This window comes from Paramisgurnus dabryanus, chromosome 17, assembly GCF_030506205.2.
Source record: "Paramisgurnus dabryanus chromosome 17, PD_genome_1.1, whole genome shotgun sequence".
NCBI classification, from domain to species: domain Eukaryota; kingdom Metazoa; phylum Chordata; class Actinopteri; order Cypriniformes; family Cobitidae; genus Paramisgurnus; species Paramisgurnus dabryanus.
The window spans coordinates 13,904,766-13,929,518 of record NC_133353.1 but is presented as its reverse complement, the minus strand read 5'-3'; the positions used below and the strand labels follow the sequence as shown (position 1 = coordinate 13,929,518).

The window sequence follows — 24,753 nt, the reverse complement described above, 5'->3', positions numbered from 1 at the left end:
TGTACTAATACACACTCACACACCACAGGGAATGTAAAATTGTGAATCGGACCATCCCAGCTAACAATTTTACGTTATAAAAACGTTCCCGGAACATCTTACGAAAGTTTGGAGAACGTTTTTTTTTAAACGTTCTTACAACGTTAAAAGCGTCCAGTTTTTTAGACGTGGTATTAACGTTAATGTGTGGTTATAAGAACGTTATTCAAAACGTTTTTAGAAAGGTTCAGTCTGTTGTTATATTAATGGTCTAATAACGTTTTTAAAAACGTTATTGAAACGTTCCATTCACCATTATATTCATGTTCTCAGAACGTTTTCCTAACGTACGTTACAGGTTATAAAAACATTGTTTAAACGTTCTTACACAGTACAAACGTCCAGTTTTTTAGACGTAGTATTAACGTTATTGTTTGGTTACAAGAACGTTTTTAAAAACGTTTCTAGAATGGTTCGGTTTGTTGTTATGTTAATGTTCTAAGAACGTGTTTCAAAACGTTATTAAAACATTCCAATCACCATGATATTAATGTTCTAAGGACGTTTTTAAAACTGTTCTTGAAACGTCCCATTTGCCATTATATTAATGTTCTAGGAACGTTTTTCTAACGTTTGTAACTGGTTACAAAAACATTCGGTTGAAACGTTCTAGGAACGTTAAAAACGTCCAGTTTTTTAGACGTAGTATTAACGTTATTGTTTGGTTACAAGAACATTTTTAAAAACGTTTCTAGAATGCTTAGATTTGTTGTTATGTTAATGTTCTAAGAACGTGTTTCAAAACGTTATTAAAACATTCCAATCACCATGATATTACTGTTCTAAGGACGTTTTTAAAACCGTTCTTGAAACGTCCCATTTGCCATTATATTAATGTTCTAGGAACGTTTTTCTAACGTTTGTAACTGGTTACAAAAACATTTGGCTTGAAACGTTCTAGGAACGTTAAAAACGTCCAGTTTTTTAGACGTAGTATTAACGTTATTGTTTGGTTACAAGAACGTTTTTAAAAACGTTTCTAGAATGGTTCGGTTTGTTGTTTTATTAATGTTGTAGGAACAAGTTTAAAAACGTTATTAAAACATTCCATTCACCATGATATTAATGTTCTAAGGACGTTTTAAAAACGTTCTTAAAACATTCTTTTCACCATTATATTAATGTTCTTAAAACGTTTTTCTAACGTTTGTGACAGGTTATAAAAACATTGTTTTAAACGTTTTTTAGACGTAGTATTAACGTTACTGTTTGGTTATAAGAACGTTATTTAAAACGTTTTTAGAAAGGTTCAATCTGTTGTTGTAATAATGTTCTAAGGACATTTTTAAAAACATTATTAAAACGTTCCATTCACCATTACATTAATGTTCTCAGAACGTTTTTCTAACGTTTGTAACAGGTTCTTAGAACGTTAAAAACTACGTTTTGACATTTGTATAAACTTTGTTTGGTTATGATTACGTTATTAGAACGTTTTTAGAACGTTCCAGTCTTGTTATAAAAATGTTCAAATAACTTTAAAACATTATGTTTAATCCCCATTATATTAACGTTTTCCTAACGTTTGCATTAAACTACAAAAACTTTGCTGAAGGTTTTTTTGGTTATAAGAACATTATTCAAAACATTTTTAGAGGAACATTCAAGTCACTTGTCAGGGACAGAAGACAACAGAGGCAGAGAGTAAAATCAAACAGTTTATTAAAAGTTGTGGTAAATTGTAATGGTAAAAAATGAAAGTCCAAGTGAAGAGCAGGCACAAACACACCACCCAGTCACAGGTGTATTCCAGAGTATCCAAATATCCAACACAAATGACGACAATGGCTGAAAGCCTCTGGTAGATAGAGTCAGATTAGTCCATGCAGCATACAGACATAGCTAGCACTGGACAGTGTGTTTGTGTGTGAGAGTCTTAAATGGTGCAGAGATGATACGGTGTGCCAGGTGATCGTGATTAGTAATTGGTTGATTTTGATCTGGTGAAGTGAGTGAGGGAAAAACCTGGCAAATCCGTTACATCACTCATATAAACAATGTTTTTTATATATATTTTAAAAAATAACATTCCTTTCACTTAAATATTCTCAAAGTTTTTGTATGTAAATGTTATTGCAATTATATTTGTCTCTAAAATTCCAATATAGAAATTATAAAATGGACAGCTAAAAGATTATTCATTAGCCTTCCCACCCCACAGTTGAGTCAATACTGGATCATTGAAATAATCAATTAAATTAAAATAAAATGTGACTGAATCACAAAAACCAGTCATAAGTACCACAGGTAAATTTGTAGCAATAGCCAACAATTCATTTTATAGCTCAAAATTTTAGATTTTGATTTATGCCAAAAAGCATTAGGATATTAATCGGACTAGGCATTTTATTTTTCTCATCCTTACATTTACTTAAATTTCTTTAAATCTAGGGCTGGGCTGATACAACTTTTTCCATGTCTGATACCGATGTCGATACCATAACCTTGAGTATTTGTTGATACCTAAACCTAACCAGTTACAAACGTTAGAAAAACGTTCTGAGAACATTAATATAATGGTGAATACAATGTTTTAAGAACGTTTTTAAAACATCCTAAGAACATTAATATCATGGTGAATGCAATGTTTTAATAACGTTTTTAAACTTGTTCATAGAACATTAATATAACAACAAACCGAACCATTCTAGAAACGTTTTTAAAAACGTTCTTGTAAACCAAACAATAACTTTAATACTACGTTTAAAAAACTGGACGCTTTTAACGTTCCAAGAACGTTTCAACCGAATGTTTTTGTAACCAGATACTAACGTTAGAAAAACGTTCCTACAACATTAATATAATGGCAAATGGGACGTTTCAAGAACAGTTTTAAAAACGTCCTTAGAACAGTAATATCATGGTGATTGGAATGTTTTAATAACGTTTTGAAACACGTTCTTAGAACATTAACATAACAACAAACCGAACCATTCTAGAAACGTTTTTAAAAACGTTCTTGTAACCAAACAATAACGTTAATACTACGTCTAAAAAACTGGACGTTTTTAACGTTCCTAGAACGTTTCAACCGAATGTTTTTGTAACCAGTTACAAACGTTAGAAAAACGTTCCTAGAACATTAATATAATGGCAAATGGGACGTTTCAAGAACAGTTTTAAAAACGTCCTTAGAACAATAATATCATGGTGATTGGAATGTTTTAATAACGTTTTGAAACACGTTCTTAGAACATTATCATAACAACAAACCGAACCATTCTAGAAACGTTTTTAAAAACGTTCTTGTAACCAAACAATAACGTTAATACTACGTCTAAAAAACTGGACGTTTTTAACGTTCCTAGAACGTTTCAACCGAATGTTTTTGTAACCAGTTACAAACGTTAGAAAAACGTTCCTAGAACATTAATATAATGGCAAATGGGACGTTTCAAGGACAGTTTTAAAAACGTCCTTAGAACAATAATATCATGGTGATTGGAATGTTTTAATAACGTTTTGAAACACGTTCTTAGAACATTAACATAACAACAAACCGAACCATTCTAGAAACGTTTTTAAAAACGTTCTTGAAACCAAATAATAACGTTAATACTACGTCTAAAAAACTAGACGTTTGTACTGTGTAAGAACGTTTAAACGATGTTTTTATAACCTGTTACGAACGTTAGAAAAACGTTCTGAGAACATGAATATAATGGTGAATGGAACGTTTCAATAACGTTTTTAAAAACGTTATTAGACCATTAATATAACAACAGACTGAACCTTTCTAAAAACGTTTTTAATAACGTTCTTATAACCACACATTAACGTTAAAGGGGGGGTTTAATGGTATTTCAAGCATTCTGACTTATTAACACAGTTATAGAGTTGTTTCCTCATGCTAAACGTAGGCAAAGTGTCAAAAATGCAGTTGGGCGTGTTTCAGAGTATTTCTGTGCCGAATGCACTTCGCCAGGGTTCGTACAAGTTTCGGCTAATTTTTTTCGATTACGGTTCTAACTGACGTTTCAGGGGTTTTCGATACGTATCACTTCTTTATATGGGCTTCCGCCGGAAAACTTCCCCTGAAAAACCCCGCCCAGCCGTCAGTCAGCGGGAGACGCTAGAGCTTGCTAACAGCTTATCACGCCACTCAGCTTTGTTTAATTTCAAAAGTCAACAATGGCACAACAAGAAGTGTGTTTTTGGATGTAAGGAGAAGACATACAGCCTTATGGAAACAATGGATATAGTTTATTATCCGGATTAGCAGCGGAGTTTTGCGTGTGTGTGTTTGATGCGGTGGATTTTCATGACGAGTTACACGCGGTAAGTAAGACTTTTGTCTTATGTTGGAAATAGGCGCGTGTATATTATATAAATGACACGAACATGTAGTGAATCATAAGTAGTAAAAATCATAAAACAGTGTTGTATAGTGTTGCATGACTCGTACTCGCTCCTCCCGTGTTATAACTCCTCCTTCTTCATTTTTTCGTACGTTATCGGAAAGATTCGGTAAAGCTAATCTTTCTTTTATAAATCTGATTAAACTAAAGACTCTTCAGAGATATAAAGGATGTCATACTACTCCATAGGTACTCCAGATTAATATCAGAAATGCAGAAACAGCGTGTGTTACGTGAGCTTTAATACCACGTCTAAAAAACTGGACGCTTTTAACGTTGTAAGAACGTTAAAAAAAACCTTTTCCAAACTTTCGTTAGACATTCCTGGAACGTTTTTATAACGTAAAATTGTTAGCTGGGGTACTCCCTTCTACAATATTCGATCTGGCCATTTTTGACAATATCGGACTAATATCGATACTGCATATCGGATCGGCTCACCCCAATTTAAATCCCCAGAAGATAAATTTTTATGCTAACATTTTTAGAATATTCCACTATGCAATGGAAATGTTGTAATGCTTACAATACAATTATAACGTTTTCAATGCTACCATTGTAAGAAAGTTACATTGCATACACAATGGTAACATTTTCAAAGCTACAGTTTTAAAAACTTTACATTACATACACAGTAGTAACGTTTTCAATTCTAGGGTATGAAGAACGTTCTGCTCACTATGCAATTAAAACGTTGTCAATGCTACCCTTTTAAGAACGTTACATTACATACACAATGGTAACGTTTTCAATGCTACAGTTTTAAGAACAGTACATTAAATACACAATAGTAACGTTTTCAATACTAGGGTATGAAGAACGTTCTGCTAACTATGCAAATATAATGTTTGCAATGCTACCATTTGAAGAACGTTACATTACATACACAATAGTAACGTTTTCAATACTAGGGTGTGTAGAACTTTCTGCTAACTATGCAATTAAAACGTTGTCAATGCTACCCTTTTAAGAACGTTACATAACATACACAATGGTAACGTTTTCAATGCTACAGTTTTAAGAACAGTACATTAAATACACAATAGTAACGTTTTCAATACTAGGGTATGAAGAACGTTCTGCTAACTATGCAAATATAATGTTTGCAATGCTACCGTTTGAAGAACGTTTCATTACATACACAATAGGAACGTTTTCAAAGCTAGGGTGTGTAGAACGTTCTGCTAACTATGCAATTAAAACGTTGTCAATGCTACACTTTTAAGAAGGTTACATTACATACACAATGGTAACGTTTTCAATGCTACAGTTTTAAGAACAGTACATTAAATACACAATAGTAACGTTTTCAATACAAGGGTATGAAGAACGTTCTGCTAACTATGCAAATATAATGTTTGCAATGCTACCGTTTGAAGAACGTTACATTACATACACAATAGTAACGTTTTCAATGCTAGGGTGTGTAGAACGTTCTGCTAACTATGCAATTAAAACGTTGTCAATGCTACCCTTTTAAGAACGTTACATTACATACACAGTGGTAACGTTTTCCATGCTAGGGTGTGCAGAAAGTCCTGATAACAAAGCAATTATAACGTTTGCAATGCTACCGTTTTAAGAACATTATCTTACATACAAAATGGTAATGTTTTCAATGTTGCCGTTTTAAGAACGTTACATTACATACACAATGGTAACGTTTTCCATGCTAGGGTGTGCAGAATGTTCTGCTAACAAAGCAATTTTAACGTTTGCAATTAGGGATGCACCGATACCACTTTTTTGGAATACGAGTACGAGTACTTGCATTTCAGTACTTGCCGATACCGAGTACTTAATAAAAAAACATGATTTAAATTTACAGGTAACATTATGTACTTTAACAAAAAACAAAGGACTAGTTTTCCAGTTTGTTGTAAACTCTGCCTCTTTGGACAACACAAGAGGCATTAACCCCTTACACGCCGCTCAAACATAGACATTTCTCAGACCGTGGTATCGATTCCAGGTATCGGGGGACTTTTAACGAGTACGAGTACTTTAGAAAATGTGGTATCGAGGCCGATACCAGTATCGGTATCGGTGCATCCCTATTTGCAATGCTACCGGTAACGTTTTCAATGTTGCCGTTTTAAGAACGTTACATTACATACACAATGGTTACGTTTGTAATGCTAGGGTATGTAAAACGTTCTGCTAACAATGCATTTATAACATTTGCAATGCTACCGTTTTAAGAACGTTATATTACATACAAAATGGTAATGTTTTCAATGTTGCCGTTTTAAGAACATTACATTACATACGCAATGGTAACGTTTTCCATGCTAGGGTGTGCAGAATGTTCTGATAAAAAAGCAATTATAACATTTTCAATGCTACCGTTTTAAGAACGTTACATGACATAAAAAATGGTAATGTTTTCAATGTTAATGTTTTAAGAACGTTACATTACATACACAATGGTAACGTTTTCAATGTTACCGTTTTAAGAACGTTACATTACATACACAATGGTAACGTTTTTAATGCTAGGGTGTGCAGAATGTTCTGATAACAAAGCAAATAGAACGTTTGCAATGCTACCGTTTTAAGAATGTTACATTACATACACAATGGTAACGTTTTCAATGTTACCGTTTTAAGAACGTTACATTACATACACAATGGTAACGTTTTTAATGCTAGGGTGTGCAGAATGTTCTGATAACAAAGCAAATAGAACGTTTGCAATGCTACCGTTTTAAGAATGTTACATTACATACACAATGGTAACGTTTTCAATGTTACCGTTTTAAGAACGTTACATTACATACACAATGGTAACGTTTTTAATGCTAGGGTGTGCAGAATGTTCTGATAACAAAGCATATATAACATTTGCAATGCTACCGTTTTAAGAATGTTACATTACATACAAAATGGTAACGTTTTCAATGTTGCCGTTTTAAGAACGTTACATTACATACACAATGGTTACGTTTGTAATGCTAGGGTATGTAAAACGTTCTGCTAACAATGCATTTATAACATTTGCAATGCTACCGTTTTAAGAACGTTATATTACATACAAAATGGTAATGTTTTCAATGTTGCCGTTTTAAGGACGTTAGATTACATACACAATGGTAACGTTTCCAATGCTAGGGTGTGCAGAACGTTCCGCTAACAATGCAATTATAATGTTTGCAATGCTACTGTTTTAAGAACGTTTCATTACATACACAATGGTAACATTTGCAATGCTTGGGTGTGTAGAACGTTCCACTAACAATACAATAAAAACGTTTCTAATGCTAACGTTTTAAGGACGTTTATTAATTGCAGATAACGTTAGGGAAACGTTCTACTAATGTTATTGCAAGAACGATTTTGGATAACTTTGGGAGAATCTTTACAGAACGTTAGCCAAAGTTATAAGAACGTTCCCTGTTAGCTGGGATTGCTCTTTAAGATCTGACAAATCAGAAGCGTGCACGCAGCGCCAGCACGGACACAGCGCAAGCGTGCACACACAAAAGCGTGCAAAGCCGATATATACACAAACTCATAATTACAGTTTTAAAAATATCTATTTTAACAAGAATTCACACGTATATAATCTGTTTTGTCTTAAGGTAATGTTTGGTTAACTGCTGGGGGAAAAGAACTTGTGTAACATTATATTAGATCCTTGCATTACGTAAAATCTTTAAGGTGTTTTTGATGTCAATCAAACAATAAAAAAAGAAAAACATTGAACCTTTTTCCTATAGATATTGTTTTTGGCGTTGTGTGTGCCAAGTCTATTAGTTTTACCAGTGATGTTAAGGTATGGATGAATTTAATTTTTTTGTGAACTTTCAAAAATCTGATTTTTTTTATTGACTTTGCTCACTTTATGAACTTCAAACAGGAGTCATTTTGTCAGATTCCAACAAATCAAACGTGGTTTTAAAGATTTTTTAAATAAGAGAATGTCAAAATATTAACTCTTTTCTTTTTTCTTCAAATTTGCTCATTCCAACTCAATTTGTCAGGATGAGTAACATATGGTAAAGGGGGGAACATTTCCGTCACACGCTTGAGGTATTTGGCCAAACACAATGCACTGGATAGTTGAGCAATCAGAGCACACCACATTTTTTAAAACAATGATCTTCGTAAAAATTAAAAATTCATTATGTTTCAGAAAGGCGGGCCATAGAAGACAATAATGTACGCTATGTGAAAAATAATGTTTTTTAACCTTAAACCGTGTAAACACATTGAATTACACCAAATACACAATAAAAAAAAGAAATATTATAATAAAACTTTATATTCTATTATAAATACTCTTGTTAAAGCTGTTTTATAGCAATGAAACAAGAGCTATAAAAAATTTCACTTGATTTGACCGTCTACATACACACTTAGTTATTTTTACACCTAGCTTTTTGTTCTTTTACACCTTTACACCTGCGGCATGTGGCGGTGAGTGTGTTGCTGATAGAAAAGGTTTCATGTGTCCCTTTCAATTAAAAAAACACCATTCAGTCACATTGCTCATTAATAATTAATAGAAATAATTTGTTTAGACATGGTTGTGTAATCTCTGGGGTGTCAAAAGTGTGTTTTCTCTTTTACAGACATCAGCGGTTCGAAAAAGCCTTCCTGTTGGCAGTAGATATTGGGGCCAGAGATCTGTTTATGGTGAGGACACACATTCGGCCTAGAGTGGCAAATACAGTGGCATTTGAATAAGTGGTATATTTGAACACCATATGAATGTCATTTTGTTAGATGGCAAACTATCAAACCAAGTGACAAATTAGCACAAACACAGAACACATGCACTAGCACACACACACACACACACACACACACACACACACACACACACACACACACACACACACACACACACACACACACACACACACACACACACACACAACACACACACACACACACACACAAAAACCCTCATAAGTCAATAAAGGAAAAAAGACTTAGTCATAAGTTAGAAACGATATGGTTACTCTTCTAGGATACCTGTGTCAACTTCAAACCACTAAACTTAAACTTCAATCCACTAAACATTACATTGAAACTAATAAATGTCTAGCATCATGTTTCCACTTGATTCGGTATCTTTTGCAATAAAATTCATACATTTGGGGACACTGTGTGAAGTTAATTAAACATAATTGTAATAAATATAATTTTCATTCAAAGCAAACGAAAATTAGATTTTAATTAGTTTAATGATATAATTGATTTAATAGTCTCCATTGTTATAAGGCACAACTTTTTTTAACATTTTAATTTTTAATGATCAATGACAAAATAAATATATATATATAGAAAAATATAAAATTACACAGAGTTTTTATGACCTTAATAATGAAAATAGTGCAGTTATGGGAATATTATGCATTAACAGAAAGTTTGGTTTCTATTCGTTTTGCCCCTTAAAAGGCAATGGGCAGGTGCAGCTCACAGTCTGAGGCCCCTGGCCATGGTCACTTCCCCTTTCTCCTACATAACATGAATCCCAAAAAGTTCAGAGAGCAACAGTTGCTAAGAGAGGGAGGCGGAGGATAGGGTGGCAAGCGAGGAACTCTTTCACAGCTCTCGTGGCTGGTACGCTATCTTTTCTCTCTGACCCCTTTTCTAGGCCTCTTCTCTCCATGACCGAGTGACACCTTCCCTATTAGCGTTCACACCGGTCGCAATTTCTCCCTCTCTCTCTCCTTTTTCATGCAGTTTCTCTCTCTCCCTCCTTTCACGCCAATCGCACTCGTTCCAATTCATTCCCCACTAAGTGCTGCTGCTGAGGGCCCCAAGTGAAAAGGTGGAGCTCGAGCCACACAGCTGAAAGGGCAGAGAAGAGAGGGAGGAGGGAGAGAGAGCAAAGGAAACCTGGATCTGTTATTCTTGGACATGCAGTGGGAAAAGTAAAAAGGCAGAAAGGAACCAGAAAAAAGAGGACGAAAGTGGCAAATTATGAATGACCCCATGAATATCAGTCTTCTGAATCGACAAAGACAAGGTAAAAGAGAGAAAGAGAGAGTTCACTAAAGGCAGTGGCGTTTCACCCCGTGGTTTTGGCTCTTGGCTAATTAGCCGCAGAAGTTAAATTAAACCACCCACAGGAGAGAGGGAGAGAAAGAAAGAAAGGAGAAAGGCAGAGAACGAGCGGGGGTCCTTGCTCCATCTGATCTGGTCCCCTCCATGTCACAGAGGTCAACTGAAACAAAACGGACAGAGCCCCATGTAAGAGCCCCCAGTATGAGCCAGACTCGAGTCTCATTGTCTCCAAATCAACAATAGAGCACCAAAAGAATTTCTCTTTCTTTTCTTTTGTAAGGAGCCTTTTGTGAAGTGAAGCACTTTGGTGTTGGAAGAAATTGGAGGGGTTGGAGTCACAGAAAGGGGTAGAGAGGAAGGGAGGGAGGGCTCCACGCTCGTTTGCTGAAGTGTTTTGCATAATTTTAACATGCTATAGTTGTAATTATCCTGTGATGTGAACCCTGATAATGTTGGTGATAATGAATTGAGCCCATGAGTTTGCCTTTTTATATTCATGTGCTCTTTTTTTAATCTGCTGATTAATTAATTAGGTTTTATTACATGGCTCTCTGAAATACTTTATTGTGATTGGTCAGTTGCAGCATTTGGTCATTTCTACCATTATATCCATTTGGCACAGTGTCTGCTAAACTGTTTATTTGTAAAACTGTAAAAGCAGATGGTTTAATACAAAGTGACTTACAACATTTATCGTTCTGTGTAGGACCTACATCAGAGCTAGTCAACTGGCGGCCCGCAGGCCAAATTCAGCCCTCCAATCATCTTTATCTGGCCCGCCGGTCACTGTTGTCTTGATTTAAAATTAGCAGTTACTTTTGCCTTTCCACTGTACATGACAAATGATGGCCGAAAAATAAACTTGTGCGACTACAACGTATGTGACAAGCCAACCAGGAGTCGTGTATTTCAGTGGGTTCTAATCAAAACACTGTGTGCAAGGTGAAAATTATTCATCGTTTTTTTGTTTAACTTTATCAGTAACACTTGAATCCTTTAAAAACAATTGATTACTGATAAGAATATTAACTATAAATATATTCATAGATGGTCCTGCACTGGAATGAGCTTCTCTCCCATGTTGACAAGGATTTACAATTAAACTCAAATGATATTACATCTGCCACTAGGGGGCGAATTCCGACAGTCGCATCCGAATATATGGTACAAAGGAAAGGCGGTGTAGCCTATATATCTTTAAAATATTAAAAAAGAAAACATGAAGTGCAATTTTAGCCATTAGGGGAATACTGGATATATGTTGTGAATACTTGAAATGTAACAATTTATAAAAGTTAAACAGTTATAAACAGAAAGAAGTTTAAGCATTACAGTTAGTGCTATACAAAAATTTAATGCAGTGTTCATAGTTGAACTATTAAAATTTGGCTCTTGCAATGTTAAAATGCCATTAAAAAATATTATTAATATTTAAAATATTAAAAAAATATGCGTTTTCAATCGGAAGCTGGGAAGAAATGGCAGAAATCCTATTGGACAAATTGAAACGCTGATACCATTTTTAATGACTGTAAGGGCTTTGATCTTAATTTCCTACTCTATATTGTTTTATACGATTTTCATCTCTGTACTACTTAACCCGTACATTTGTCTATTTCTGGACGTTACATGTACACACTATGTGTGGCAGTAATCATGGCATCTGTTGTATATAGTTTGGATAAATTTCCATAAATAAATAAAAATATTGATCACAAAAAAAAATATGCGTTTTCAGTTATTAAAAGGCAAAATGCGTATGCATCTTTTTTTGAAAATGCCTGTTTTCTAATGTATGACCTATAACACAAAGTAACAAAACAACATATGTTATTACATATTTCATAATAATAATATTTATAATAAGTAAAAAATAGGGGTAAAAGTTTGGCTCCCATCATATTTACATTTTTTAAATCTGGCCCTTGAAGAAGAGTAGTTGAAGACCCCTGACCTACATCATAGCCTTTACGCCTTACTCTACCTGTCAGTTTTACACATCCAGATTGCTAGTAGGCAATGTTCATGGGCATATTGCAGTAACAAGGCAAAAGCCAAAGAAGAAGCAGCTTTGTGTTTGAGAACCATCATCAGTGATGGAGTTAAATAGCTGTTTTTGCCTGCTTGTGTTGTTATAGCTCCTCAACTTTGTTCATCTTTGTTTTTACAGTCACAACACAAGCGGAAATGCATATGAGGACATTTTTTTGACCTGACGGGAGGGGGTTTAGTAGAACTGATGCGTTGTTGCATTTTTGAAGAGGTGCACGTTAGTCTATTCCATAGGCCAAATGACCCTGAAGTATAAATTGGACTTTAGGGCAGTCCTCTACCAGTTGAAATATAGGAGTATTTAATTTAGATTAGTATTTCACATCCATTTTATTCTTTTTTTAATTTCCATTGTCGTCTTGATCACATTATACATTTAGTTTGGAATAATTACCAGCTGACTATACATTATCTCTCACATGTTTGTGATGGTTAATTTACACGCTTGCTTAGTTGGTTAATGGGGCATTTGCTGAATAGTTTTATGTTTATAAGACAGTGAGCTGATATTAGCCTGTTTCTTTGTAGAGACTAATAATGAACTCTGAAGCTGTGTTATCAGATGTGTGAAGGTCTTACAAACACTCAGCTGGATTACAGGTGTGATCCACAAGAATTGTTTAGGCGTGTAAATGTATGAATGCCAAAGCAATGCCTGACAATTCTGCATGCCATAGGTTTGCTCTCTCTCTCACTCTCTCTCTTTCTCTCTTTCTTTCTCCCCCTCTCCTCTATCCCTCTCTCTCTATCTTCCCTTCTCTCTCTCTATCTGTCTCTCTGCTCTACTGGTCCATGTAAATTTCAAACTATTTTCTGTTATGATGTGAATATCAAACACCATCACTGGACCAGCTGTTTATTCTCTGTCAATATGCCTCTCTAGTCAGAAATAACACTAAAAGGCTGTTTATCTGCATTTGAGCCCTTAAAGCTCTTAAATAAGATTAGAGTGGATTCTGTGTCCTGTGTAAGCTGTGCTGAATAAGAGCTACAGTATAATATCTGATTTATGTACAGATTTATTGTTATCCCTCTTAGACGTCTGGATTCCCTCTCTTTTTTTCTTTTTTTTATTGATTTATGTTTTTCTGGTTTGGGAGCATTACGTTTTATTGAGCCTTAAATGTATATACTTAGAGACGGATGGATAGAAAGTAAGAGAAATTGTTTAATTGTTCCTATTATAGAGGTAGTTAGCGAGATTTAGACATTCTTAAATTAAACTCAGCCACTTAAAGGTTATGCCCATAGTAGATCGGTATGTTTGAAATGAAGAATTTCAGTTCTTTGTTCAAATCATGAGGTTATTGGCTCTCATCCCTGAGCCTCTGAAGTTGCTAAATCAAGTCCTGTTTGATGTTTGTAAGTCATTCTTACCCCCCCCCCCCCCTCATCTGATAAGACTTGCAGAGGCTGGTTGACAATACAGGCATTAGTGCTCTGCAGGTCCGACTGTGCTGCATTCAGCCTCTCTGCATCTCACTGCAGCTCTGACTGATGTTCCTGAAGCGGAAGGATAGGTTTAGCGTTTAACCGGAGAAAGAGAGAGGATCTTATTATTTTAGAGTCAGCACTGAGCTTCTCTCCCAACTTTCACTTTAATTTACCCATGAATGGGCTCATCTGAGATGGTCAAATAGTTTGTCAGTTGTATTATTGAGTTCATAGATTGTGTTTAAACATCTGAGGATCTTCTCAACAGAAACACCGTTCTGTTGACAGAACTTTGTGTATTATATTGATTTAACAATACAATTGAAAAAAGTTTTGGTATTGGACCCGACTATAAAAGCTAAATATCATAATTTGCGGTTTAAAGTATTCCATTAGTTGGAACTGACCTGCTTATAAACTAGTTTTATGATAGTTTTGTACCTCTTTGTAGACTTTTAGTTTAATGTACCAAAGGTTCAGGTCAAAAAAGCACATATTATCATTCATGAGTAGATGTTCTTTGAGCAAATTCTTGACATATTATTTTATTTCTTAGTCTTGGATCTTGGATTTTGTTGGGACTGTTGGATTGGCATTTTAAAGCATGTTTATGGGTTAATGGAGGTTTCTTTGAGTGCATGATACTCTATAATAGATACATTATAACCTATTCAGCAAGATAAGAGGGCTGTATTTAAGAAATAGAAAGAGCAAAAGTGATAGTATGAGTGCATGCGAGTGTGTGTGTGGACCCACTTGCTCGTAATGACTAATTCAAACCCTTTTCCAACTGAAAGAGCATCATTTTCATCTTTTTTAAAGGTGACACTTGCCTTTCACAACATTTCTGTGCTTTTTTAAACCAGTATGATTGTATCCAGTCAGAGTTGAGGGAGAAACAGAAAAGCAACATAAAGGCAACTGAACAAATGAGCGAGACTGATTTTCGAAAGTTTAATACTTTCATCTGAGTTTTTTCCTTCTGAAACTTCAAACAGGTTATTTAATCTATTCTGTTTCTCTCTCTGTCCCGCTCGCCCTGCCTCTCTTTGCGCTCCACACAAAAATGAAAAAGTGGAAAAAACTGAAGTATTGTCATGTGAGCTGAGATTAATTTTAGATTGCTCTGCTCTTCTGCTTTACCTTCAAAGGACCTCCATTACGTGGCAACAGATAAGGGAGAGCTTGTGTTAGCTGCTGTAGCCAAGAAGAAGGCTAATGAAATAGACGCGGAGGCACAAACATCAGCACCAGGTAAGAGAATTATTCAAGTAACAAGAGACACAATAAAATGCACCAAAATCAACTTGCTGTTGGGTAAAAATATTTATAGCATATCTTGCCTTATAATCGTTTTTTCCTTCAGTTCATTCTAAAATGTAACAATATATGTTTTAAACGCATGTTTATGTTTTTGCATGAATTCCTAAACACAGGCCCACTGTGACATAAACAAAGCTCTATTTTAGACTGATCTGAAAGCAGAGAATAAGATACAGAAGACCTTTTTGTACAAAATCATGCTGGCCAAAAATTCAGTCCGACCCTACCCTATAGGTCAGCTAAATATATAGTCTTGCTTTCCATTAAAGATCTCCCATGGTCCGATTCACGATTGTACATTTTGTTTGGTGTGTAAGTGTGTATTAGTACATGTTGTCGATAGCAAAAGCTACATACACCAAAGTAAACGATGACACGAGTTATCGTCTCCAACGTAAATCAATTTTCTTGCACACAGATTGTAGGCAACAGTTTACTTCCTAGGCTTTTTGATGTAGACAAGACCGACATTATCATAATTTCTCTCGCTTCCTCTCAGCCTGTAAGTTAACTCCTGTTAGCACTGCATTGTGCGCCAATCTTTCAAACATGGTAGGGTGCATCACATTTCCGGTTGACGTCAGAGGTATTCAGGCCAGTCACAACATGCAGATTAGCTGGCCAATCAGGGACACAGTGCTTTTCAAATCGATGAGTTTTGTACAAAATCAGTGCGTTTCATGAAGACAGTATATCTGGAGCTCCATCAATGTATGGTATGTGGAAAATAATGTGTTATTAACCATAAACCATGCAAAGATATTGTATTACATCAAATACACAAAATAACATAGTTTTTTAGCAATGAAACAGGTGCACTTTAACACCATTGGTCGAGCCAATGAATGCTTGGGGATGATCACAGTGCTCAGGCAAAGAGATCCACAGTGTTTACACTTATCAGATTAATCGGCTCATTTATAGTTGTGCATATTAAGCTGGGATATACAAAAAAAACATTTTAGTATTAAAAATTTAACAATTCAGCTTCAAAAGGCCGAACAAAACATTTTGGCTGTGTCACAAGAGAATTCTATCACTGTAGAATTTACTGTAGCTCAGCGTTCGTAACACACGCACAGTTAATTTCATTTTTAGTCCTGTGAGTCTTTTTTGATGTGACGTAAGGCATGCGCGACTGAGACAGTGGCACCACTGGGGAAATTAAGAAAAGCATTAGGTTTCGTAATGTTTAATTCTATGATGTAATTATATTTTACTTTTTGAAGGGTTTTGCGCGCCACGTGCAGATCGAAAGTAGAGTTTGATGTATTCACATTGTTAGTTGGCTGAATAGAAAGGGTTTAAAGTGCATTGACCTCAGCTCTGATATTCTGTTTCCTGACGCCCTGTGTATGAATGTCTTGCGTCCTATTCATCATCAGTGTTCAAGGAACATGTTCGAGGCAGACATTTAAATGATTTAAAGCAGTAAGAATAAACAGAAGCGAGAGGGAGATGAGGGACGGACAGAAGTGGTTTGGCTAACAGGTGTACAGATGAGACAAGGGAGGTGTTTAGCTTCTAATAAGGGGGTGAAAACTTGAATGTGTGTGTGTGTTTCCAACCCTGTCTACCCATAAGCCTCTTAATTATGTCCTTGATGGTTTCCCTGCTCTCTCACCCCGAGCAGACCTCAACCTTGGAAGGAAGTGCTTAAGAGTGTGAATGTGAGAGGAACAGATGGGCAAAATAGTCTGTTTGGGGGCATTTTACCGGTGTTAATAGTTAATGTTTCAATTAGAAATCATTGCCTGAGATTTCTTATAATACAAGATGCTCTTTCTTTCTCTCTCTCTCTCTCTCTCTCTCTCTCTCTCTCTCTCTCTCTCTCTCTCTCTCTCTCTCTCTCTCTCTCTCTCTCTCTCTCTCTCTCTCTCTCTTTCTCTCACTCTCTTTCTCCTTTTCTCTGTGTCTGCTCTCTATTAGATTTTCAGTCAATGACTTTACAGGTGATGATATTATATGTGTGTTTGTATGTAGGGATTATTGTGAAACAGGGGGAATATTTTAAGGAAATTTTATATGGCAGTGCAGAAGATCAGAAATGGGAAATGAGATCAGCAGCATTCAGCATTGTGCTGTGCTTAAAAAAAAAGAGGTGTCTTGTTTACATTTGGCCAGCCTGAAGCGAGAGTCTCACACTGTTAGACATCCATGACTCTGAAGGATACACACGCATAAGAAATTCAAAAGTGACTTTATATTTGCAAAATAAAATAGTACTGTAGTTTTCGTAAATATTAGACACTTTCATTAGTTTACAGTACCCCAAAATCTATTTTCACATTTGTCAGTCTGTTTTAGAGGCCGTACATACAGAATAGTGTTATAGTTCACACCAAGCCGACGGTCGACTGTCGGGCATGTTGTAGGGCTTGTTGTGCCGACCAATGGACAAGAAAAATGAAACTGAAAAAAGCAAGCAAACTACAAAGTTGAGTGAGAATTAAAAAATATGCTTTATAAGACATAAGTCTCTGTTGAAATGAATTCCGACTACTGCCACCTGCTGGAACGGAAAGTTATCTCATCTCACGTAGGCGCAAAACAGATGTGCCACCAAGTCGACGCCAGCACAAAACAGGGCCGGGTTTCCCAAAAGCATCGTAAGGCTAAGTTGATCGTAAAAACGATCGTACGAATCATCTTAAAATTGCGGGCCGTTTCCCAAAAGCTTCGTAACTAAAGTAGCACTTGAAAATCATCGTAGATCTACGAGTGCTCTGGAGTAATCGTTCATTCATAAGTGCATCGTAAGACAACAGAGTTACAAGGTCACCTGCAGGACAACCAGAAAACTGCACTCCTGCAATGACGATAATGTAATGTTTTAAATGTATATTTATTTATTGGGTTCTTCTTTGTTTATTTGTTTAAATTACTTTAATATAATATATTTAAAATTAAAATGAGAAATTTAAATTACTAACATAAATTAATAAAGAAGGAAAACATATTTGGTAAATTCTGGTAAAAGTTGGTATTAGCAAATTGAAAAATGGTTCCTACAAATTGCTTTTATAATTAATCTACAATAAATAATTTTATTTAATCTAATAATAAATAAACATAGATAATAAAAACAAATAATAATCTAACCTATTACATAAAATGCAGAAGGCATTTCGCAGTGGGACGAGTCCTAACTACATACGGAAAAGAATATTTCATTATGCACAAATTATTAAAACATTTTAATAATTTTAAACAAATAATTGTTTAATGACTACATTTTATAATACAGTATTTAGTCATCAAACAATAATGAAAAATATTATAAAAAAACATTGGTGCACATCAGCTGAAGATCATTAGCCTAAACAAGCATCTGCTACAAATTCGAGTCATTCTATAGGTGACATTTCAGCACTTGACAAACGGATAGCGACTCGTAAGTAGCACTTAAAACCCAGCTGCGAATGTTCGTTAAGTAGCTCGTAGAAAGCGCTCTTAAGAGCTAAGTTCAATCGTTATCGGGAAACCCGGCCCAGGACTCTAAAGTATAAATAATTAAAAGCTCAAATAAAATTTTTTTACTGAAAAAGGTTTCAATTGTTCAAAATGCGTTATGTTCTTTCTAGCAGAATCTCTCTGTCTTGCTCGCTCTGTGTCTCTCTGTCTTCCCATTCTTCCCCTGCTGAAAAAACAATAAAACCATTACAGAAAATTCTAATGGTTTCCATTAAAATACCAATAGGAACCATTAGCTTTTACCAATAAAACCACTACACTGTAGTGTGTTTTGGGCCATATTCCATTAGAACCAATACATAAAACCAATGCATACCATTAGAGACCAACAAAAACCAATACACTGTAGTGTGTTTTGAGCCATATTCCATTAGAACCAATAATATTCCCAATAAAACCATTAGAATTTTCTGTAATGGTTTTATTGTTTTTTTCAGCAGGGTCCACTGTTGCTTTGTTAAAACTGTGTTGATTTGGTGAGAGAGCCAATTGTAAAAGAGACTCTAGGATGAGTGCATAGGACGGATCATCTTAAAGTTCACAAGACACACACAGCTGTGCTGTAGGGTGTTCACTAAGATCAAGTCTCACTTACAGTGTTGTTATATGTAACCCTCTCTGTCTCTGTCTGGGAAAGCTGTAAATAAGTTGTCCATGTAATACACATTCCAGTTATACGTTGTCATGTTATCTCTTTCTCATACAAAAAGCTTCTAGATTTCAAAGATTCTACATGTTAAATTGTTTCCCTCTGGGCTTGTGTGATTTTAGATGAAGGTCTGTCAACATATGAAAGCCGTAGTGGAGTTAAACTACCACCAGCCAGGAGCGAAAAAGATGCATCTGCCCCGAAACACTCAAGGTGTGTGTGCACTTTTGTTTGTGTGTTTTATTTTCTTACAGTTTTACTGTGTAGATTCAGAGTAAGTTGTTATCTTCATTACTTATTTCATTTCCTGTAATGCAGGTCAGAGTAAGTGCTATTAGTATCCTTGTTTAGTTCATCATGTACAGTAAATACACTCACCTAAAGGATTATTAGGAATGCCTGTTCAATTTCTTATTAATGCAGTTATCTAATCAACCAATCACATAGCAATAGCTTCAATGCATTTAGGGGTGTGGTCCTGGTCAAGACAATCTCCTGAACTCCAAACTAAATGTCAGAATGGGAAAAAAAGGTGATTTGAGCAATTTTGAGCGTGACATGGTTGTTGGTGCCACACGGGCCGGTCTGAGTATTTCACAATCTGCTCAGTTACTTGGATTTCATGCAAAACCATTTCTAGGGTTTACAAAGAATGGTGTGAAAATGAAAAACTTTCCAGTATGCGGCAGTCCTGTGGGCGAAAATGCCTTGTTGATGCTAGAGGTCAGAGGAGAATGGGCCAACTGATTTAAGCTGATAGAAGAGCAACTTTGACTGAAATAACCATTCGTTACAACCTAGGTATGCAGCAAAGCATTAGTAAAGCCACAACACGCACAACCTTGAGGCGGATGGTCTACAACAGCAGAAGACCCCACCAGGTACCACTCATCTCCACTACAAATTGGAAAAAGAGGCTACAACTTGCACGACCTCACCAAAATTGGACAGTTGAAGACTGGAAAAATGTTGCCTGGTCTGATGAGTCTCGATTTTTGTAGAGACATTCAAATGGTAAAGTCAGAATTTGGCGTAAACAGAATGAGAACATGGATCCATCATGCCTTGTTACCACTGTGCAGGCTGGTCGTGGTGGTGTAATGGTGTGGGGATGTTTTCTTTGCACACTTTAGTCCCCTTAGTGCCAATTGGGCATTGTTTAAATGCCACGGCTTACCTGAGCATTGTTTCTGACCATGTCCATCCCTTTATAACCACCATGTACCCATCCTCTGATGGCTACTTCCAGCAGGATAATGCACCATGTCACAAAGCTTGAATAATTTCAAATTGGTTTCTTGAACATAACAATGCGTTCACTGTACTAAAATGGCCCCCACAGTCACCAGATCTCAACCCAATAGAACATCTTTGGGATGTCGTGGAACGGGAGCTTCGTGCCCTGGATGTCTATCCCACAAATCTCCATCAACTGCAAGATGCTATCCTATCAATATGGGCCAACATTTTTAAAGAATGCTTTCAGCACCTTGTTGAATCCACATAGAATTAAGGCAGTTCTGAAGGCGAAAGGGGGTTAAACACAGTATTAGTATGGTGTTCCTAATCATTTAGGTGAGTGTATAACAAGCATGCACTCTAGTAATTATCGTAAACTTTATTATCATAAACTAAAACAAAAAGTTAAAAAATGTTAGCATGAACTAAAGCGATGCATAGATAAATTAAATTGAAATATATCTATAAAAAAGTGGAACTGTGGATAAAAAAGCACTGCTCCTGTATAGCACAGTTGGTAGTGCATTGGGTAAACAGTGCAGAAGGTCATGGGATCGAACCCAGGAACACATATACAAGGTACAAGGTAAAAATTGTTTGGATATAAGTGTCTGCCAAATGCATAAATGTAAAAAAAATTCCAATAAAATCTTTGATAATGCAAATGACCGTATGACCTTAACTCTAAAACATATTTGGCTTTAGTTCACCCCAGTTTGCCCATGGCATCACAGTGAGAGTGTGAATTGGATTTGTGTGTGTTACATGAGGATTGTTTTTATTGTCTTATCCTCTCTGTCCTTCCATTGCTGCTGACGTAGCTGCCATTGACTCCAGTGATGCTTTCTTTCGCTCCTAAGCTCACTCTGTCTTCTTCAAATCCTTCTCTCCTCAGCCAGTTCTGAGCGGACAGCCCAAAGAGGATGGGCTGGGATTAAAGGCTTTTTAAAACATAAAATAAGAAGTTCTGGGTAATTTGGCAGCCTGAATCCCACTTTACAGGCCTATGCTGCTATTCGACCACGTGCGAGACGTGAGAGAGCGAGAGATGCTTCCACCCAGATAAATGTTAGCAATGAGAGAGGAAATCCTCATCTCATTTTTCCCTTTTTTGTTTGTTTTTTATTCTGTTTAGCCACACTAATCTGGTCTCTGATGAAGTTTTATTGTTTCTTATGCCGAGCCAATAAGGCTTAGAGACACTGAGTCGAGCTTTATTCCTGTATTGTGCTGGCAGAGAAAAAGAGATCGAGAGAAGGGGCACAATGACTTGGTAGCATCACCATCAGTACTAAATCCAGCACAGCACGCGGAGAGAGGCAAAGAGGGCGGATATCTGGAAACATCCCAACGGTTTTCTGTCTTATTCACTGACATATCTGTTTACATACACATCCTTTAATTTATATCGTACACACTCATAGAGACACTCTCCTTTTCAACCCGGTTCTTGGGCTCTGAATCTGAGTGAATCAGTACATATGCATAGCCGTGTATTTGTTTGTTCAGTTAGTTGTTTGGTGTGGGCTGCACCCCGTAGGCCTGTTTTTCTCTTTTTCTCTCCATTCCTTGTAAGCACTGTGCATCACTAAAGGCAACAAAAATTGCTTCCGTCTCCATCGCCAGTCACACGCCGAAAAAACGTAATCGCTCAGCCCACAATGTGACTGATAACATTCACGAGTCTCTCTCGTTTCATTTAATGGTACGGTGCATTGGTGCCAGTGATTTGTGTTTACGAATACCCATGAATCCCCGGGAAAGGCCTTACTCCCACATGCAGCCTCTTTTCGCTGAGGGTTGGACTCGATGTTCTGTGTGTGTGTGTGTATGAAAGAGATCTGACTGCAGTAGTACACATTGATATACTGTATGGTGGTAATGCCTTACATATCCTTGAGCACAAGTGCATGTTTTGTTTTTATGTATGAAATAATGTAAAACGATCTCTTTTCCTGCAGTAGGAATAGAGAAATGTCAACCTCAGAGACTCAAGATGACCTTTCGAACATCCTAACAAGTCATCACACCTGGCCTTGGAGAAACACAGGTGTGTATGTGTCATGCATAGTGTTACATTTAGCGAATTATAATCCACTTAACTCACTTTACTTTATTGTCCTCAATATTTTGAATCAGGGTGTACAGCATGTTTTACAGTAATTTCCTGCGAATTATTCTGAATATAATTTATAGTGAATGTGTGTTTTGCATAGACTCCAAATGCTATAGATAATTCCTTTATTAACACCCTGAGAGTAATATCTGTCCCTCTGTTTTGCCCTTTTAAAAATAGGTTCAACTTGACTGCCTTTTTTCTGCTTGTATTGTACTTAGCTAATCATCCTAAAACACAAATGTTTTAGTCTTTTCTGGCCGCAGAATAATTAAACTTTTTCCCATACATATTTATTGGACAGTGCAGACTGTAGGCTATTACAGGCATTTACATCAGAATTTTAATACATGCATAATCCTGAATGCTAATAGCACCATCATAATGTAGCATGCAGATACCCTCCTCCAGTAAAGCTGCAGAGGATGCGGGGTTTTGATACTTGAACACTTCCACCCACCCAAATACACACACACACACACACACACACACACACACACACACACACACACACACACACACACACACACACACGTTAAATATTGAGCTAGTGGTACTTGAGGTTTGATCACCTGATTCAGGTGTGGTGCAGTGGATCACAGAGCTAGACTTAAAGATATGTTAAAGTCTCAGAAATATTTCTCATTTGTGATGTTGTGTGCGTTCGTTTCTTTATTATTATTATTTATCTTTATAGAATTCAGTCTTGTTAACCAGGATACTCAGGTAATGTTATACATACATTTGATTTACTTATTTTGGTACAGCAAAAAAATTCTATCTTATTATTATTATTATTATTATAGAGTACCTACTGTTGAGCAGAATGTTTTTTTAATTCTTGGCTGTAGGCTATAGTTAAGTTGAAAGTACTGCTAATGATTTATTATTCTTTTCTTGTGACTTACAGGCCTCTGAGGGGAGTGGGAAACTCAAAGTTATTCATTTTGGTTTAGTTTGAATATTTTTAAAGAATAAATAATTATACATTTTTAAATATTACAATATATATTCTACCTCTAAAAATATGTCATTGAATGTGTTAATGTACTTTTAAATACAAATATTTTTGCTATTTCTTTTTTCCTGTCAACCTTTTATCTTGTTACATTGCTTGTAAATAAATTCTGTCACGTTATTTTGGAAAAAAGGTTGTGAAGTCCTGTTTGTGGATTTGAGATTGAAAAGTGTTTAAACCTGCTTTTCCACAGTTATTCATCTTTCTATTATAAATAGTTTCCTATCCTTTGTGGCTCAAGTGTCAGTCACTATCACACTATCAGGTTGGATATCTCAGGGTGTGTGATTCAGGTCTGTTTACAAGTGTTTATAAAATGGCTTTTTTTGTAAAAACCCAACGCCTAACTTTCATAGAAGTAGACTAGCATAGTGGTCCTTGATCACAGGATCAACGGCTTGTATTGGGTTGTTGGCTTGGCTGGTTATATTCTCCACCTATTGGTGTATGAGATTACATGCAGAAAAAATGCAGAGGGGATACACAGCGTGCCTTTAAAGAGAAAGCTGATGTTTCCCCCACAGTCTTCATGCACAGCGGCCGTGTCAGAACTGTCGCCGGCCTGCTCGCCGAACTTAATCTGACAGCACCCAGCCTTCCATAATCCCTCACTGTATATTGTAATCTATTTACTCTGCATTCTAAGAGGATTTTCTTTTTTTTTTAAATGTACAGATATATAAATATACATAAAAATAAAAAAATGTATATATATATATATATATATATATATATATATATATATATATATATATATATAATATAATATAATATAATATAATATAATATAATATAATATAATATAAATAAATACTTTTTTATCAGCAATTTGTCTTATTTTAATTTCTTTTAAATGAGCCTGGCCTCCAGTCATAGATTGTTTGCCAGTATTTCAGACCGCTTTCAACAGATTATACTAAAGATTACAAACTTCTAATAACATGGGATTATTACTCGGATCAGTTTTCTGTGAATGGCAAACTTGTAATCTTGTCAAATTAGGAAGATGTTTTGGATGAAAAGATTTATGGTA

At 35.8% G+C, this 24,753-nt stretch overlaps 1 protein-coding gene across 6 annotated transcripts in view; it reads left to right on the top strand.

Moving 5' to 3' along the window:
* wdpcp (WD repeat containing planar cell polarity effector) overlaps nt 1-24,362 on the top strand; it is a 78,935-nt gene extending 54,573 nt beyond the window's left edge. For 2 of the 6 annotated variants that reach the window (XR_010528468.2, XR_010528466.2), the window contains exons 13-17: nt 8,972-9,035; nt 15,053-15,155; nt 19,470-19,560; nt 22,548-23,428; nt 23,613-24,362. Coding sequence is in view for 3 of the 6 variants with exons in the window: in XM_065255200.2 (XP_065111272.1) it covers nt 8,972-9,035; nt 15,053-15,155; nt 19,470-19,560; nt 22,548-22,636; nt 23,400-23,428; nt 23,613-23,663 (427 nt within the window). In the remaining 3 variants the exon portion in view is untranslated. The remainder of the gene's footprint in view (nt 1-8,971; nt 9,036-15,052; nt 15,156-19,469; nt 19,561-22,547; nt 23,429-23,612) is intronic. The other 4 variants (XM_065255201.2, XM_065255200.2, XM_065255202.2 and 1 more) reach the window with 4 other exon arrangements.
* Nucleotides 24,363-24,753: the final 391 nt, after the last annotated feature.